Source organism: Populus trichocarpa, chromosome 17, assembly GCF_000002775.5.
Source record: "Populus trichocarpa isolate Nisqually-1 chromosome 17, P.trichocarpa_v4.1, whole genome shotgun sequence".
NCBI lineage: Eukaryota > Viridiplantae > Streptophyta > Magnoliopsida > Malpighiales > Salicaceae > Populus > Populus trichocarpa.
This window is the reverse complement of record NC_037301.2, coordinates 12,303,358-12,322,091: the sequence shown is the minus strand read 5'-3', so window position 1 is coordinate 12,322,091 and position 18,734 is coordinate 12,303,358. Positions and strand designations below refer to the sequence as shown.

The following is an 18,734-nucleotide window of genomic DNA, read 5'->3' as shown; positions in this document are numbered from 1 at the left end:
CTACTATTACTTCCAATATTATCACTGCTACTACAACAACTATTATTATCATCACCATCATTATTGTTATTTTTTTATTTTTTATAATTAAAATAAAAAAAAATCATAAACTTGATTCAAATGATAAAATTAAAAATCATAAAAACTTTGACAAAATAGCAAATGAAACAAATCAAAAAATCAAAATAAAAGGAACCAAACTAAAATAAATATTATTACTATTGAAAAAATTCATAAATTTGATTTGAATGATAAAATTAAAAACTAAAAAACCTTTGACAAAAAAGCCAAGGGAAAAATAAAAAATCCAAAGCAGAATGACCGAATTGAAAAACATCATATACAAAAACCATAATTGAAGGAATAAATTGAAAAAAAAATGAAAAAATAAATTAAAAGAATAAGGACTAAGACTATAAAATGAAATGAAAAATTAAAAGAATAATGACTGAAATGAAAAATAAAACACATAAGAAATTGTAATTGAATGGCTAAATTGAAAAAAAAAATCTATACAACGAATAAGAACGAAATAAAAAATTAAAAGAATGATGGCTGAAATTGAAAATCAAACAACAAAAAAGACAATGATGTACCTTAGTTGTCAAGAGAAATAAAAAAGAGAAAAAAACAAAAACAAATGATCACCAGCGACAATCTGACCACTGCACGAACCACACCATGTGGAAGAGGAGACGGGTGCATATCCAATGAGACGACGAATAACCAGATTTGGCCACCAAATGACGTCGCGCGCGCCATCTGAATGACACGAAAATCACCCACCTGCTAAATGATAAAAACATAATTTCACTATAGCAATTCACAATAAAACTATGTGTAAAACTATAATGAAACTCTCATGCCTTTTTAAGTTTTCTTTTATTAATCTGGAATAATTATTTTTCTTTATTTTTTTACCATCAAACTTTTTTATTTAATTCTTCCATGTTGTATTGATATTAATTGAACTTGATAATTTATTTTAAGTTAGTTTATACAAAATTATTATGGTATAAAAAAAAATTATCTTCATATTGAATTGGTGATCAATTTTTTATAAAGAAAAACTGTTTTTATCGTCTGAGAAATTTCGAAGATTCAAGTACCATTATTATCAACTAGGGAAGAGAATAGGTTTTTCCTTTGTGGTACTATTCATCCCGTGCTTTAAAAAAAAAAAAATAACTGCTTGTAGGATTTTTCCAACTTCAATTTTGGCCCTTCATTTTGAATTTTATTTTTTTAATCCAAAACTTTATTTTTTTATTTTTATTTTAGATTTAAGAGAGAAAAAAAAGCAAACAAAGAAGGAGAAGAAAATGAAAAAGCTAAATTTGATGTTATTGTATTTTTCTTGTTAATAGGAATGTTATTAAGTTGTTTTTCAGTTTTTTATTACTAAAAAAATAAATCGAGATTGAGAAATAATTTTTTATTTAATTTAATGTTTTAAACTAATTTAGAGATGTTTTAAGTTGAGAAAATAGTTGTTGAGATTTTAATAATGGTTATTAAGTATTTTTAAATAAAAATAAACTAACAAATAATTTTTTAAATCCAAAAAATACCATTTCATTTTTTACAATCACCTTTGTGGTCGAAATATGAGCTTTCGGGTGATGTGTTGTTTATTTTACTTTTAAAAATAAATAAATAAATAAAAGAGCAGACAATATATCTTAGGTGTTGCTAGCCTCTTAGCAAAATAATGATTTAAGACCAGGTATGCGAACCTAGGCTTGCATATCCACGTGCACTGTACCTTCTTCTTTTTTATATCAGGCCTGAGAAAAAAACTGACAAATTTATTATACTGAAAATATTAAAAAAAAAACTGAACAGTGAAAAAAATAATTAAACTGATTAGAAAAAATTTAAAAATTTCGGTTCGGTTCGGTTTCATTTTACCCAAACCGAACCGATTCAGATAGAAAAAAATAGGGGGTGCTATAAAAAAAAAATAGGGGGTGCTATAAACCCTACGTCCCGTCCCTAATATTATAGCCGCCCCCTCCGACTCCCAAGCTTCCACAAGCCACACCCAACCTTTCAAGGTTTCAATTATTCTTCAATCTTCATCTCCATCCTCCAGATATAGCAAACCATCAGCCGTCCCCCACGCTCCCCCACGCCACACCCAGCCTTTCAATCCTCATTCTTCAATCTGAATATGAAGGGAGGCTGTCTCTACTCTTAAAAGAAAATGGGGTGGATGCTTTAACTGGGTGAACTACGGTATGGATGATGTGGAAGAGATGAGGAAGATAGTGGTGTGGGTTTACAATTTTTCTTGGTAGGAGGACGATGAAGAGGGGAATTGATTCTCTGGGTGATGAAGTTGGCTATGGGCATGGTTGATAATTGCGATGGAAAAAAAAGGAGAGGAAGGCTAGGGACGGTGAGGATTTGGTGGATAAGGTTAGCTTGTGTGGCTGCTGGACAATGGGTTTTGGAAGAATGGCTGTTGTGGCCTGCACTGTAGAGAGGATTGATGAACAGTGCTTCGTTTTTTTCTTCTTCTTTTTTTGTTTTAGGTTTTTACCATAAAATAACCGAACCAAAACTAGTCGGTGAACCGGTTTTAATTTAATTTTTTTTTTTAAAAAATGGTTTAATGGTAAATCAAACTGAAAATAATCACTGTTTTCTACCAAGATAGCTCGCCCTGGATACTTGGCCATGCATTTGTCCTTTTTGGCTTTTTCTATGTTTTTTTTTAATTATAAATATCATATTTTACAAAGCATCTGGAACTTAAAATCTTTACCAATTATTTTTTTAATGCTTTGATTTAAAAAATAAATAAAAATCAGAAAAAAACAAGGAAGCAAACTATTAGATATTGATGGACAAATAAAGGCTTAGATCGGTTTAAGGCATCGTTTCCATAAAAAAAAAAAATTTTTATTAAAAATTAATTTTTTATATATATTTAGAATGTTTTAATAAGCTGATTATGAAAATTATTTAAAATAAATAAAAAAAATATTATTATAATACATTTTAATATAAAAAATATTTTAAAAAATAATCACAATTACAATCCAATCCAAAAGAAGTAATAAACATGATAACGTCGCAAAGTAGTATAGTTTTCATGTTATCCATTCAAAGATATTTTTTAAGAAAAATCCTTTTAGTTTTAGCACAGATTTCTAAGAAATTCAATGGTGCAGATTTATATAATCAGCCACTAATAAATTAAATTTTCAGCTTGCAATTGCGTTACAATCAGTGTTTTTTTATTAAAATTTATATAAAAAATTATTTAAAATTAATTTATATATATATTTAATTTTTTTAATATATTAATATAAAAAATATTTATTTTAAAATAAAAAATATAATTTTAAATAAATAAACAATTTAAAAAATAATTACAATCAAGCTCAAAAGAACTAGTCCGAAACACTGTCCACGGCTGTTAAAAAGGTGTCAAGAGAAATAGTAATTAAATTAATCGCATCTATCTTATCTTTTCTGGTTATTTTTCTTTTGTCTTCGATATCTTGGAGTCTACGCCTGTCTCCTACTAGCAGTTGTTACTTGTTCCTACTTCCGGCGACAGAGTACCCTCCCGCAGGCTATAAGTAAGGATCATGTAAAATATAATCCTTCAAGTTTTCGAAGTTAGATGTCGAATCAAATTTCAAAGCCTCTCAACCTTTGAAAATTTTATGGTGTTATATTATTTATTTTTTAGATTTTTTTTTTAAAAAATAAAAAAATATATAACCTATCAAAAATAATAAAAATATATTCATATAGGTTTTATCTTCTAATTGTATCTTTCTATTTTTTTAAAGTATGTTCCAAGAAATAACTATCCGAACATTACTGGTTACTTTTTAAGCACTAATAAAAAAAAATTACTAACCCACTCGCAATAACAAACCACCTCGTGACACTCCCCCACAACTACAGCTTCAAAGTTAGATATCTGGCCTGCATTGTGTTGTGGATTTAATCAACTTTTTAAAACATTAAAAAAAATATCAAAGCATTGCTAAATAAAAAATTCTATTTGAAAAAAATTAAATCGTGTGAAAATTTATTCAACGTGACTCGATTAATTTGACAGGCTCAAGTACAACTTAGATGACTAGTAAAAACATAGTTTAACTCAAAAAAAAATTAAGATGATATTTTTTTAAAAAATAAGTTGAGAACATGTTGGATTAACTCGTGTACACTAATGTTAACTTATCAAATCGACAACTCTGGTCTTCAGACCATGATAACTGATGTGAAAAACCTGCAGCAATTATAGATGAATATTGCAATAAAATAGAAATTAGAAAGAACTGCAAGATTTAATGTGGTTCGATGATATATCTACGTCCAAAGAAGCAATGAACTTTTATTGTTGCTATATCAAAATAAGATTACATTATAGGTATTTATAATAGACCCTAAAACGCCTACGAAATCCTAGTCGTTCAAGAAATATTAATAATTTTTTTATAATACTAATTTACCGTACCACGAAAGTGTTGCCCTGCACCCCCAACCTATTAATTGTCTATGGCAACAAAACAAGAAATAAATCCCAAAAAGACAGATGTTATTATTCAATTTCACTTCGCTTGTTACACTCCACTCCAACATCTGTATGTGAGCCACAAACTATAACAATAACCGCATAAGAAATAAATTGAAACAAATTATAAATTATAATTTCAAATCAACACAATGTTGATAAAGATAAAAATGAAGAGAAAAATAAATTAAAAAAAAAACTAGAGTCAGCCAAAGACTTCGATCATAAAACCGAGATAACCTTATAGAAAATAAACTTAAAAAACAATCTAAGTAAATAAAGACTAACATGACAAACTTACAACTTAAGTCATGAGATTATAATAACTCAGTAGAAAATAAATTATGAAACACAATTCTCAATCAACTCAATGTTGAATGATGAAATTGAAAAAAATGACCCGGGTTAACCCACCAACCCCTCAACTCGATTAATGAGGCTGAGATAATTTATAAAAAATAAATTAAAATAAATTATGAAATCTAATCTATAATAAATTAAATATTAAAAAATAAGATGGAAAATAAAATATTGAAATGAACTTTATCTTTTTTATAACGTTTTGCTATAAAAGCATATGTAACTTTTTTCCTCATTTTTCCATGCCGGTCCAGTAATAGCATATTTGTTTACTTTTTTTCAGAGAGTTTGAATTTAAATCATGGTACTCTATATTTTATGATTTCATTCTTTGAGAATATTTGGAATTTCAACTTTATATAACCACGCTCATAATATCATTTGTTTATGTGTTTATGTATGCTATAAAAACAGTCTGCTTGTCATATGATGATGGTATTTTATGCATAGTTATAATAATATCGAAGTTGTCGGGTAGCATATCAATTCATGGGTTTGGAAGTCAATTCATGGGTTTATTTTTCAAATAAAATATTTTTGTATTTTTCAATCAAAACTACATAATTTTAATAAAAAAAATATTTAAAACGAAAATCAATCGAAGCTAGTTGGCGATAAATCATCAGATTGAGCAGCAGATTTCAACTATGATTTTATATGTATGGTATGGAGCTGGAAATTAGTTACCGTATGTTTGGAAAAGTGGTTGAAATTGCATTCCTTTAAATTTTAAATTTTTTTATATTAAAAATTAATTTTTTATGTTTTTAAATTATTTTGATATGTTAATTTTAAAAATTAAAAAAAAATATTATTTTAATATATTTTTAAATAAAAAATATTTTAAACCATAATTACAATCATAATAATCTTAGATAGAGGTAAGAATACTTGGTCAAAGTGAGAAATCGTAAACATAAAGCAAAATAGATGTCTTAACGTGCGTTTCCATGGGAGAAGGTAAGATGAGTGTCGTCTTCATTGATAAGGCCGAGGGAAATGTGTGTGGTTATGACAAGTTAACGTTTTTTTTAGGGGTGAGTAAAAAAACTAGAAAATTGATTAAACCGAGAAAACTGGAAAAAAAATAACTGAAAAAACCGAATCGAAAAAAAAAACCGATTAAATTTTTGAAAAAACCGGCCGGTTCAGTTTCGGTTTTATAAACAAAAAACCAAACCGAACCGACAAAAAACCGAGCCAAACCGGAAAAAACCGAGCCAAAACCGAGAAAACCGGAAAAATCGAGCCAAACCGGTTTGAACCGGTTTTTGCCCTAAAAAAACCGAACCGAACCTAAACCGGTCGGTTTGACCCGGTTTCGGTTCGGTTTCGGTTTTTTTTTTTTAAAAAAATAATTTCGGTTTGGTTACTTTTTTTGTATAAAAACCGAACCGAACTGAAAATGATCACCCCTAGTTTTCTTTTTTATTATCTTATTTACTAAAATAAATGTTCAAATATTTGTTTTTGGTGAGGAAACTTTGGAGGCCATAGCTGTCACGTTAAACAAAAAACTGGAAAAACACTGCACACAGAGACAATGCACCGTGGATGGCAATTGTTTTGTCAAATTTTATGATTGATCTTTTAATTATTATTTTTCTAGGCTGGGATAAATTTTAAAAATTGCATCTTCTTTATGACTCCACCTCCCTTAAGTTTTTGCCAAGTAGATTTAATTCTCATTTTTTTTAACATTTTATTGGTTTGAATTTGATTTTCATAGCCTGTATCTAAGATTTCACATGTTACAGGTTTTAAAAATTATCTTGACTTCATGAGGTTTTTCTAGGATTTTTTTTTATATATAAAAAATTATTTTTCAAAGCTAATGTTTTTTTTTGTCTTTTAATATTTATTTAGTTGGAGATTTAACTCTCTTTTTTTTTTGCATGGTTTCTATGATCTTGGTTTTATCATTTTTTTATATTATTTAATGAGTTACCTAAAGTTTTTTTATTTGTTGTTTTTTATTATGTGTGTTTAAAATTAAATTTTACTATTGAACTAAATTGAATTGATTTATTTAATATAGAGGAATACTTGTTTTGTTGGATTTCTTGTTCATGGTGGTTGCTCTAGCAACACCATGGATAACAATTTCTTCTCATGTTGTTATTTAAAATTTTTCTTTTAGGTTTGAATTTTCTTAACAAGTTTTTTTTTATGCAAGGAGTGATGTCATGGTAAAATAGTGGTGAGTTTTCAATGATTTTTTTTCTTTTGCTTCTGGATGTTATATCAATAGCTCATTTGTTTTGGTTGATTATTATCAAACATTTTTTTTATTATTCATATGTTATCAATGCATATAATTTAAATCACATTATTAGACTACCAAATCTTATTAAATGCAGTCGAATTAATGATTGTAGTATGGATTTTTCTTTCGTATGTTTGTAAATGCTTGACTTTTGTTATTGTTGGTTTTTGTGTTTTAAAAGTATTTAAAATAAATTAATTTTTTTATTTTTTATTTTAAATTAATATATTTTTAGTATTTTTAGATTATTTTGATGGACTGATATTAAAATTATTTTTTAATAAAATAAAAAAAACATTATTTTATTATATTTTTAAATAAAAAATACTTTAAAATACAACTGCAACCACGCTTCCAATCAATCTAATCTTATATTATATTAAGGATAACCATTTAACTTGATTACTATTCATGCATTGATTTTTAAACACACCATCTTTCTATTTTTTTTTTATAAAAAAATTATGATTCAAAACTAGGAGCACGCTCTTAATAAGAAATTCGTATCCTCTCAGTCAAGGCATCCACCTTCACTTATTTTTTTCTTTTATGATAAAAATATAAGAGCCCAGGAGACATTTGACCAACCAATCTCATAATTCGACCAAAAATCTATGAGAACAAAAGGTCCCTTGATTCTTGAAATGTCTCAATCTACTATAATTGTCATAAATGATTGATAGTATATTTTGTACAGGGATAATAATTATTTTTTATTTAAAAATATATTACTATTTTTATATTAGTATATTAAAATTATATAAAAAAAATTCTTAAAAAAATAAAGTCCAATTAATTCATCACCTACTTGGCCACTAGAATAGAAAGAAAAACAACTTTTATATAAATCCTCATAAATATAATTCAATTGACCAGATTTTAAGTTTGCTTTTTAAAGATTACTGATTCGAGTGTCACAAATCTCAGAGTCATTGGAGACTTACATGTTATTAACTTCAAGATCTCGAAAAATTAATTAAGATACATATAAATTAACTCGATACTAACAATTAAAAAAAAAAAAACAACTCCTGTGCACGAGAGAGAGCTCCCTCTTTGGGTTGGAGCTAACCCACCAACCATGGGGAATCTGGCGAGCCATCGTCAATGCCATTTCCAGAGGCATGGGACATAAAAAATAATTTGGTCCCAAGTTTGGTACACCTATTTGGTATAGTCCATCTGGATACGAGTAAATGACCAAAAGGACCTTTCATGTTGTCATACACGGTGGAAAAAGACAGATAATATCATCATATCATCTGGTTCGTGCTAGATGTTGTGTCTTGTCGGCAAAGTGAGATAGATCACTGTTTGATTTGATCAGTTATTAATCAAGCTCTCTCCCTGTGTTGGTTAGAACTTAAAAGTAGCTTCATGTTTAATCATGTCAGGTGTTAGGTTCAACTAATCCAGACAGTATATTCTGTTTTTTTAAAGTAATTTTTATTTAAAAATTTATTTTTATATTATTACATTATAACAATTCAAAACATAAAAATAATTAATTTAAAATTAAAAAAATTAAAAAATTAAAAAGCATATTTTGACCGAAATGACATACAAAATTATTTGTTTCTTTTGGAAGAGCCATGCTTCAATTGATTGTTAATGGATTTTTTTTTTAAATAGCACAATTAATAAAAATAAATAAAATAGCATACCTAAAAGAATAACATAACTTGGATGGTTGTTGAAAAGTTTTTATTTTTTTTATTTTAAATTATTTTTTTTTATTTTCAGATCATTTAGATGAGCTAATAACAAAAATAATTTTTTAAAAATAAAAAAAATATTATTTTAATATATTTCCAAGTAAAACACTTTAAAAAAACAACCAAAACTACATTTCCAAATAATAGCACAACTTAATAGGTCATGCTCTTTTTAATACTATAATTCAATTGATAGCTACTAAAATAAGCACAAATAATGCGTTGCGTTGTTAGAAGTAGCATGATTTCTCAAGCTATGCTATTTTTTAATTTTTTTTATTATGATAATTTGTAAAATACTTTTAAGCCTGTATTTTTTTTTGTTTTTTTAATAAATATATTCCGAGATACTTTTAAGCCTGAAGTCCTGGGCTAGAAAAGGTTGTGTATTACACTTCACAAAAGGTCTGCTACATTAAATGCGATCATGAGATTCATATATTGGCTTGCTACATTAGACTGAGTATGTAAGTTGAGTGAATATTACATCTTAAAGATATTTGATCACATCACATCATGTGTTATTAATCTTTTTATATTTAATTATGAGGCCAAAAAACTGTTTTTTAAGTATTAATTTCAACTCTATTTTTCTTATTGTTGAACTCAGCCACACCCATTGGTTCACCCTGTCGACCTTCTTCATGGACAAGGTTGAGTTTCAAAGCAAAATGGGTAGGAGTTGACTAGTGTGGCCCAGCCAGGCTAGCGGGTATACTCGTTGCTAAGTCAACTCGATCAAAACCTGATTTATCTTTTTAAAAAATTAGAAAAATAAAAATTATGCTAATTTAATGTTTTCTTTATAAAAAGAATTGGAATGATGTTGTTTTGGATAGACACTAGTCAAAACAGGTAAATTCACTCAACCTGTGACCTAGATCATGACCCTTACCGGGTTTGATAACATTTCCTTTTCAAATCCATTATTTTATCTAATTAAATGATTATAAAAAGAAACATTTGTATAAAAGACAATAACAAAATTATTAAGGAGAAATATATGTTTTCAATCTAAATTTTATTTTCTTTTTAACGTATCTCATTTTGTTATAATGAAAAAAATGTTTTTTTTTTATTGTAAGCAATGTTTTTTAAATAAAAACCCAATGATGTAAAAAAAAAGTTTTAAAAAATTATAAAATAATGTCAATATTTTTGTATGCGATTGAAGGGAAAAATTAATAAATATGATCAAATCATATTATAAATCAATCAAGAAAATTAAAGAACAAAAAAATTATTTTCTTTAAATATTCATGAGCAAATTTTTTTTTTCATTTTTATATATAAGGTGCATAATAATTGAAAAAGAAATTGTTAACATTCTCCTGAAAAATCTATAATATTATATAAGAACTATGATAAAATTGAAAAATAATTTAAACATCATTTAAACATATTTTTTTATAGTGTATTTCAAAGAAAAACAAAATCTTGGAAAAAACCCCATAGAAAAGGCTAGGTATCTGGGCCAAAGTGATAGGGCCTATGCTCCCGGTTCAACAAAAAGAAAGATCATGTGTGTAGGGCTGCATACTTAGACTTTTTATTTTTTATTTGTTTGATTAACAGTGAACGATATATCATTTGCTTTTTATTGTGGTTTTTTTTTTTTAAAATTAGAGCAGACAATGCACTGTTTGCAAATCCAGATTTGGATCATTAGAAATGTGATAGAAAAATTGAATTGATGTTTTTTGGATTCTAGAAATCATTGTTTAATCTATTTTAATTAAAAATTACCCTTAGAATTTTAATAGACTAATATATATCTTATCCTACAACACTCCTAAATTGGTTTCTATATATATATATATATATATATATATATATATATATATATATATATATATATAAACATTGGTAACCTCGATCTAGTTTTTTTTTTTGATAATATAGAAATTTAAAAACACCTCATGACATTCTGCTAATTTAGAAAAACACATTAAAGGACACAAAAAATGCAAAGCACTATTAAAATCTATAGAGTTTTGTGAAAGGGTTATAGAGTAATCCTATGTTTATCTGTATCTGTATTTGTAATTGTAATTATAATGTAACGTGCAAGCTTATATAATTCATTAGACAATGAACTCTCTTTTCTAGGCCATCTCTGATCATGAACCAACAATTCTAAGGCCATAGTCCAATCTCATCTTTTCTTTTCTCCTAAGTTTTCTGTCCTTTGCTATTTGTTCTTGTAACTCCAAATTCACAACACATTACCTCACACAAAATTTAATTAAGATTCACACAATATTATTCTTGCTTTCGATTTTCCCACCGAAAGCAACGACCCGATTTGATTCCAAAGAGTGCTCGCCATGGATCGAAGGAATTATTATGTTTCCATTGTCAAACGTAGAAGGGTTAGCACGACCATCAAGAGTTACGTTCCTTAAGTAGCATTGTTGGTATCTTACGTTCGAATCCTCTAGTCCTCACATGAATTAATACTTTCTCATAACTATCAAGATTGTAAGAAAGTAAAACACTTGTCAATCCTTAATCTGCAATTCTGCACTGAACAGATCGGAGACTCTGAGAAGGTGACAAGGTCGTGAGCTCTAGAGACGAAAGATATTGTATAGAAATGCTTCTGCGTTGGGATTGCATGGATCTTGGGCCTTTCCGTAGGTGCTACTCTTGTTTTTCTGGGGCCTAGGCTCCTTCTATAACCCTAAATTAAAATATCAAGCTTATTATACTTTCGAAAGACTGAACTTGCGCATTGCATGTCCATTGCTTTCTGGCTGTTGTGATGGGGCCTTAGGCTCCTTTTGTAACCCAAAATTAAAAAATCAAGCTTACTATACCTTTGAAAGACTGCACTTGCTCTTTGCATGTCCATTGCTTTCAAGCTGTTGGGAGCCATTTTGTAATCATGGGCTCTGGCTAACTTACAAATGTATCCATCATTTGTCTTCAAACAGATTCAAGGACAAAGTATTTGTTTTTGTTTTTTGAAGAAAAGATTCAAGGCTAAAGTTGAGAGAGCAAGAGTGCCTAGATTCAAATATCGTAGTAAACTGGAATAAGGTCCATCCAAAGTGAAGATTAGTTTCATAAATGATTAAACCTTTTTTTCGTGTAAATGATTATTACAACCTACTCATTCGTTTGATGACTAAATGATAGCTTTTCCTAAAAAAAAAGAAAAAGAAAAATAACCACTTGAAAAAATATTACAGAACAACAAAAATTTATCCATCTAGCTCGATCCAATATAATTATTATTGACGAACAACCTTTTTTCTGCATATGCTTTTTGCTCACTCAGGTTAGCAAAAGAAAATTTTCTTTTCCTAAAAATTGGTAGCAAGAAATTTTGAGGGAACGAGAATGCTTACTGCATACCATTTTATTAAGAAAAATTTAACTTCTGTTACACTTATGAAAGTCCTCTGGGACTAGTTTTCTACTTCCGCAAGGATTGATATAAACATCTTCACGCCCTCTTGGACTGATTTTCATTTCCATTTTGATCACCACAGGCACCTGCAGCACACAAGAGATGATTAGTTCGCATGGAATACAATTAATTGATCGATCTTTATTGCCATGTATAATCCTGGCCTGAGTATTAATATAATGGCTGAGCGATCTCTACCTCCTGTTAAGAAAATGATTTCATGTTGTCTATGCGCGCATCCTAGTTCCAAGAAGAGTGTCTTTGATTCGATTCAGTTCAGTCACAACATCGCCAATGTCCATCCTCTCTCTTGGAAGTTCTACTGAACAAGCAACTCCCATCTTGATAATTGTCATCAAACATGCAAATATTTCGTGAGGTCCAATATGGTACAGGTCCATTTCGTCAGAGGAATTGACACTTCGGATTTCTCTCACAAGTAACGGATCCACGACTTCGACAATGCGGTCTGGCAGTGCCATTTTAGCATAGCTGTGAAGGTTCAGCCCATCTTTGAACATGCCATCTACAGGCCTCTTTCCTGTAAACATCTCCAACAATAGGATGCCATAGCTGTAAACATCACCGTAAGTGGACACCTTGCCTCCGATACCATATTCTGCGATTTATATACATGGTTGTGTACAAAGTTATTTATGACCTTGAAGACTAGTACTAAGATTCAAAACATGGGGCATTTCTTAACATCCTAAATCCATCACGACGGAAAGAAATTTCACAACCAGTAAATAATGAAAAACTATGAACGTTACCTGGGGCTGCGTAGCCGATGGTGCCTTTCAAACCAACAGAGCTAGTTTGATTTGAAGCTTCTGAATGGAACCTTGCTAATCCAAAGTCTCCAACATGAGCAGTCATGTTAGTGTCTAGAAGAATATTGCTCGGCTTCAAATCGCAATGAATGATAGGCATTTGACAATCGTGATGCAAATAGTCCAGTGCGCTAGCCATATGAATTGCAATGTTTAACCTATGCATGAGATCCAAAGCTTTTGGCTCGTTTGCCTCGTCTGATGTTTGAACTGGATGCAACCACTCTTCTAGACTTCCATTGACCATGAACTCGTAAACTAGAGCTTTAAAATCATTACCTTGGAAATCAATGCTAGAACATGTAGTCAATAACTTGACAAGATTCCGATGCCTGATGCTCTTCAAAGCTTCACATTCTGCCATAAAACTTTTGGAGGCTCCTTTACGTAGAAGGTTGAGAACTTTCACTGCAACGACTATTTTATCTGGTCCGAGAATTCCTTTGAAGACAGACCCAAAACTACCTTCACCAATTAAATTTGCTGAAGAGAACCCATCAGTTGCCCCGAGGAGATCTTCATAGGCTACTCTAGGAAATGAGGTCTCCAATGAAGGTTGAGAAGCAGCAGGCTTATCTTTCTTCTTTCTGAAGCAATAGAAAAGCAAGAAAGAGATGATCAAGATTACTCCCAGAAAGCCACAAACACTTCCGATTATCCATATCAGCTTGGTGGGAGATTTCGAATTCGTTGGCTCACTGGATGGGCATCTGGTCAGATTTAACTGGGGTATTCCTCCACAAAGCTTCTTGTTTCCGAAAATAGAAATTGCACTTGTATTCTGAAAGGCTCCTTGGACTGGCACCTCACCTTCAAAGTCATTAAAAGACAGATTCAGACTCTCCAATAACTTAAAGTCCTCCAAGAACTCAGGAATTTGGCCTGTCAGGTTGTTGTAGGAGAGATTAAGTTCTTGAATTGCTCTTAAAGAACTCAAAGTGATAGGGATTGGCCCTTGCAAAAAGTTTTCCTCCAAATGCAAACTTTCCAAACTCACACAACTACCAAGACTTTTAGGAATTTCTCCAGAAAACCTGTTTTTAGAAACGTCCAGATATCCAAGATTCACCAACTTCTCCATTTCTATCGGAAGAGATCCAGTCAGCTCATTCTCCGATAGTACTAAGTACATTGATAAGGATGGAATACTAACTAGTTCTTTTGGAATGGGACCACTCAAATTATTTTGCGAGAGAGCCAAGGACAATAACTTCTGCCAATTTCCCAGACTTGGTGGAATGCTTCCCTCTAAATTATTGAGTCTCATGTTAACTCTCCCTAAAGAAGTCATGTTCCCCATTGAAGATGGGATCATCCCAGAGATTTTGTTTCCATTAAGAAATAGATCACTCAGCTTCTGTAGTTTCCCCATAGAACTTGGTATCATGCCAGTCAATTGATTTGTTTCCAACCCTAAAGCCTCCAAGTTGATGAGGTTTCCAATTTGGGTTGGAATGCTCCCACGGATTTGATTCCTCGCAAATGTCATCTTCATTAGCTTTGTGGAGAAGTTGCTTACTATTTCAGGAAGCACCCCTCCAAAATTGTTATCACTTGTATCCAAAGCCTCCAAACTAGTCATGTTATTTGCTAAAGGATAGACAAAATTCAAGTCATTATTTTCACCTTTTCCCAGATTATTATCACCAACACCCAAAACTTGCAAATCATGTGAGCTTGACAGTGGTGGAACTTTTCCATTGAAGTTGTTACTTCCAATTTGAAAAGAAAGGAGATTTGAGGCATTAGAGAAAGTTGCCGGAATTAGCCCACCGAATTGGTTAGTGTGGATATTAAACACTTGAAGGTTTGGAAGAGTTAGGCCTAAGGTATGAGGAAGACTCCCATAAAGCTGGTTAACTGGGAAAGATAGTAGAGTAAGAGAAGAGAGATTGAATATAGAAGGAGGAATCATGCCAGACAGATTATTTGCACCAAGCGAGAGTATTTTTAATCGTTTCAATTGTCCAAAAACATTCGGAATACTTCCTTCCAAATTATTTATGGATCCATAAATTGCATTGATAGCTGACAGATTTCCAAAAGAATATGGTATCTCGCCAACAAAATTATTGAGTTCAATAGTCAGTACCTGCAACTTTGATAATAACCCAAGTTCGGCAGGAAGTTTGCCTGTCAAATTGCCTCTACTGAAATCAAGGATTCGGAGGTTTGCACAACGCGAGATGTTGGCAGGGATTCCACCATCGAACGTGTTGTTCCTGAGGACCAACTCCTCCAGACGAAACAAACGACCTAACTCTTGAGGGATATAAAGGCTTAAGCTATTATTTGCCAAGTTTAATATCCTGAGGAAACTCAAGTTGCCTATGTGGGGAGATAGGCTGCCCACTAGCTGGTAAGAGTGTAGGTCAAGCTCCACAACCCTTTGATGGCGGCGTCCACAAGTAACACCTGACCACTGGCAGAATTGTGACGATTCATTCCACGAGCTTAGCTTACCAAGGGGGTCGCCTGTTATTTGAGCTTTAAAAGTTAGCAGGGAGAGTTTGTCGGTCTCATTTCCTCCATATATCGAGAAGGAAAAAGAAACGAGTAGATATATTTGCAAGAAGATTGGCCACAATATCCATGAACTCGTGCCAGGCAGCATCATTTTGACGCTAATCTCCAGAGCTTTACTAGCACTGATTATTGAAGGTATTGTAAACAATATTGTTATATGATGAACATGGAGGCTTGGAGCTGTAAATTGCTTACTTTTGACTACAGATGAATGGTCATGAGGAAACGGTAGTTAATGAAAAAGCTAGAGCCGACAAAGATTTTAAGAGTTCTATCGCGAGAGAATAATATACTTCATCATATCTTCGTATCTTTCATCTTAATAATTTAAAGAAATGATTCTTTAATATAATATTAAAATTTTAATCATTAAGTAGTTATAAATTTAAATTTTATTATTTTTATTTATTTGATAAAAATAAAATATAAAATAATATAATTTTTTGTAAATTTCAAGTTTAAAAAACTTTTATTTAAAAAATATTTAAAAAATATAAATTATATTATAATATCTTATCTACTAAGCTATTAAATCGAGATATTGTTTTACACGCATGCCCAGGTAGAATTTTGGGAAGTTTGATTTTGCGAGGAATTCCGCTAGTCCTTTTATGTTTACGGTAAACGGCTATTTATTTTTGTATTTTAAAAAAACTTAATTTTTTTATTTATTTTAAATTAATATATTTTTAGTATTTTTATATCATTTTAATATGTTAATATCAAAAATAATTTTTAAAAAATTAAAAAAAAATTATTTTATATATTTTTTTAAATAAAAAACAATTTCGGTAACCAGTCTCCTTAATCAATCATTGAATTCAATGCAGAAACAGGCTACTAGAGCAGAAGGTCTTGGCTTCCATTAAAAAAAAAAAAAAAAGAATATATTTTTCAACCAAGGGTTTCATCACTGGGATCCACTGACATGGATAGGAGTAGGTGAGACGAGCAAATTTCTGGATCATATCATAATTAATTTCTTAATTCTTGAGAACAAAGTCCAAGTCAAACCATCCTTGCCCATTATCTTGTTGCATTAAAACAAAAACATCAATTTCTGTACATTTTTAGCACCAGCGATCGACCATAACTTGTTTTTTTTTTTATATATATAAATTATGTAAACAAAGTTTTTTTTTTTTCCTTTGAACTGGAGCTAGCGTCTGAAAATAGAATTAAATTATTTATTGACACAAATAGCTCATAATTCAAGGTAAGGTTTTAAATAATTGTTAAGTGAAATATTGTAGAGAGAAAAATTAGAGTTTCTTAAGCTATAAAATTGCAATTAAATTATAATGTGAATAATAATAATCTTAAACCATGCAAAAAATAACATACTAATTGTTTTAAATAGAGCACTTAAACTAGAGAACTGATCAGTACAGCAAGTAAGATTTTGAAACCTAACTATGAAAAGAAAATAAAAATAACCATGAAACAATATTTTTTATATTTAATTTGGGTATGATTAGAGTCAGCTGATTCACTATAAAACAATATTTTTTTAGATTTAATTTGGGTATTGAAAAAAAAATGTGTAGTTTGTCTAGACTCAACCATTATATATCCACTCCAATCATTCTCCCCGGCATCTCTTTCCTGCAAAACAAGTTGGCGCGAATTTTAAGGCCGACAAGACATCCACTAATTAATTATTATTAAAATGTAGATAACCGGAACTAGACGCAAGCTCCCTGTGGGATGTTTCAAGAAATTCTACCCCCAGTATCTCCTTTTAATTATGGTGTTTTTGTCTTTAAAAGCTTTGGATTATAACAAATTTTGTTATTCCTTGCTCCTATCTGTATCAGCTGGGAATAAAATTCAACGTTTCTTGATCGTTTTGGTTAGATATTGTAAAAATATGTATCATAACTTATGATTTATGATGGTTAGTTGTTGTGTTTTGTTGAATAATCATAGTTAGAAAAGATCGCAAAACTAGACCTGTTCGGGTTAAAGAGATGAGAAGGTCCCCTATTGAAAAAAAGATATCATGAAACTAGTGTGTAGTTTTCATCTACTATGGTTGTTGTTATTGAAATTAATCCTGGTAGTGAGGTTCATGATGAGGCATCCCACACAAGAGTGTTGTGTCAGGAATCCACGATGGAACAACCTATACAAAATGTTGTGTCAGGAATCCACGATGGGATGACCCACATAATATGTTGTGTTAAGGATCCATGATGAGGTGATCCCCGTAAAGATGTTAAGGACCCATAATGAATTGGATTAGACAATAAAAAGATATTCATGGTGGATGATATTTTTTTATTAAGGTTTGAACTTGAGAACAAGTTCCTTCCAACTTGAAGAGATTGATGCAAGAGATAGACATTCTCTATTTTGTATTATTATGTGTTTTTTTATTTGAATGAAATAATTTTTAAAATATTATTTTGATATATTTCTGAATGAAAAACACTTTGAAAAACAAAGTACTTTGAAAAGAAACCACAACCACACTCCCAAACATGCTAAATTTTGATACACGTAATAAATTGTACTTGAAGAATATTTCTTGTGTTTATTCCATGAAAATGAATGTAAGAAATTAGATTATAATTCAAGATTTTAGGTTCAAAATAATTTAATTATGAACTAGTTTAATTACCATGCTATATTACAAACATCTATTTCAGCCAATGAATAGTGTTATTCATTTTAAAACTTAGCATTAAAAATAAAAATTTGATATATGTACATAAGCCAGTTTATTTAATTTATATAAAAAGCTCACAATGATACATGAAGGAAAAAAATATTTTTATAAAAAAATAAAAAAAGTTTTTTCTTCTTCAAGAAACTATTAATAATAGTGTTGGGAGTTGGGACATTTCCTTTTCTTTTTTTGTTTTCCTCTTAATCTTTCAAAAAGTTTCTCTAGCTAAAACATAAATTAATTTTATAAATATCCAACGACCATAAAAAAAAAAGGAGATCCAAAGGCAAAAAAAAAAAGAGAAATGGATTGCATAAAAAAAGCAAAAAAGAAAAAAAGAAGAAGAAAAAAAAAAGACCACCAAAGATACATTAAATCTTCGATTACAATATTATCGGTATTATC

General features: G+C 30.0%; 1 protein-coding gene across 1 annotated transcript; it reads right to left on the bottom strand.

The window, feature by feature from the left end:
* Positions 1-12,213: 12,213 nt before the first annotated feature.
* On the bottom strand, positions 12,214-15,907 carry LOC18099482 (probable LRR receptor-like serine/threonine-protein kinase At3g47570). Its single transcript, XM_006383377.3, has 3 exons — positions 13,073-15,907; positions 12,498-12,918; positions 12,214-12,385 (listed from the first exon to the last, which is right to left on the bottom strand). The coding sequence occupies exons 1-2, from the start codon at positions 15,747-15,749 to the stop codon at positions 12,527-12,529; spliced, it is 3,069 nt and encodes a 1,022-aa protein (XP_006383439.3). The 5' UTR covers positions 15,750-15,907; the 3' UTR covers positions 12,214-12,385; positions 12,498-12,526.
* Between the last annotated feature and the right edge of the window lie 2,827 nt (positions 15,908-18,734).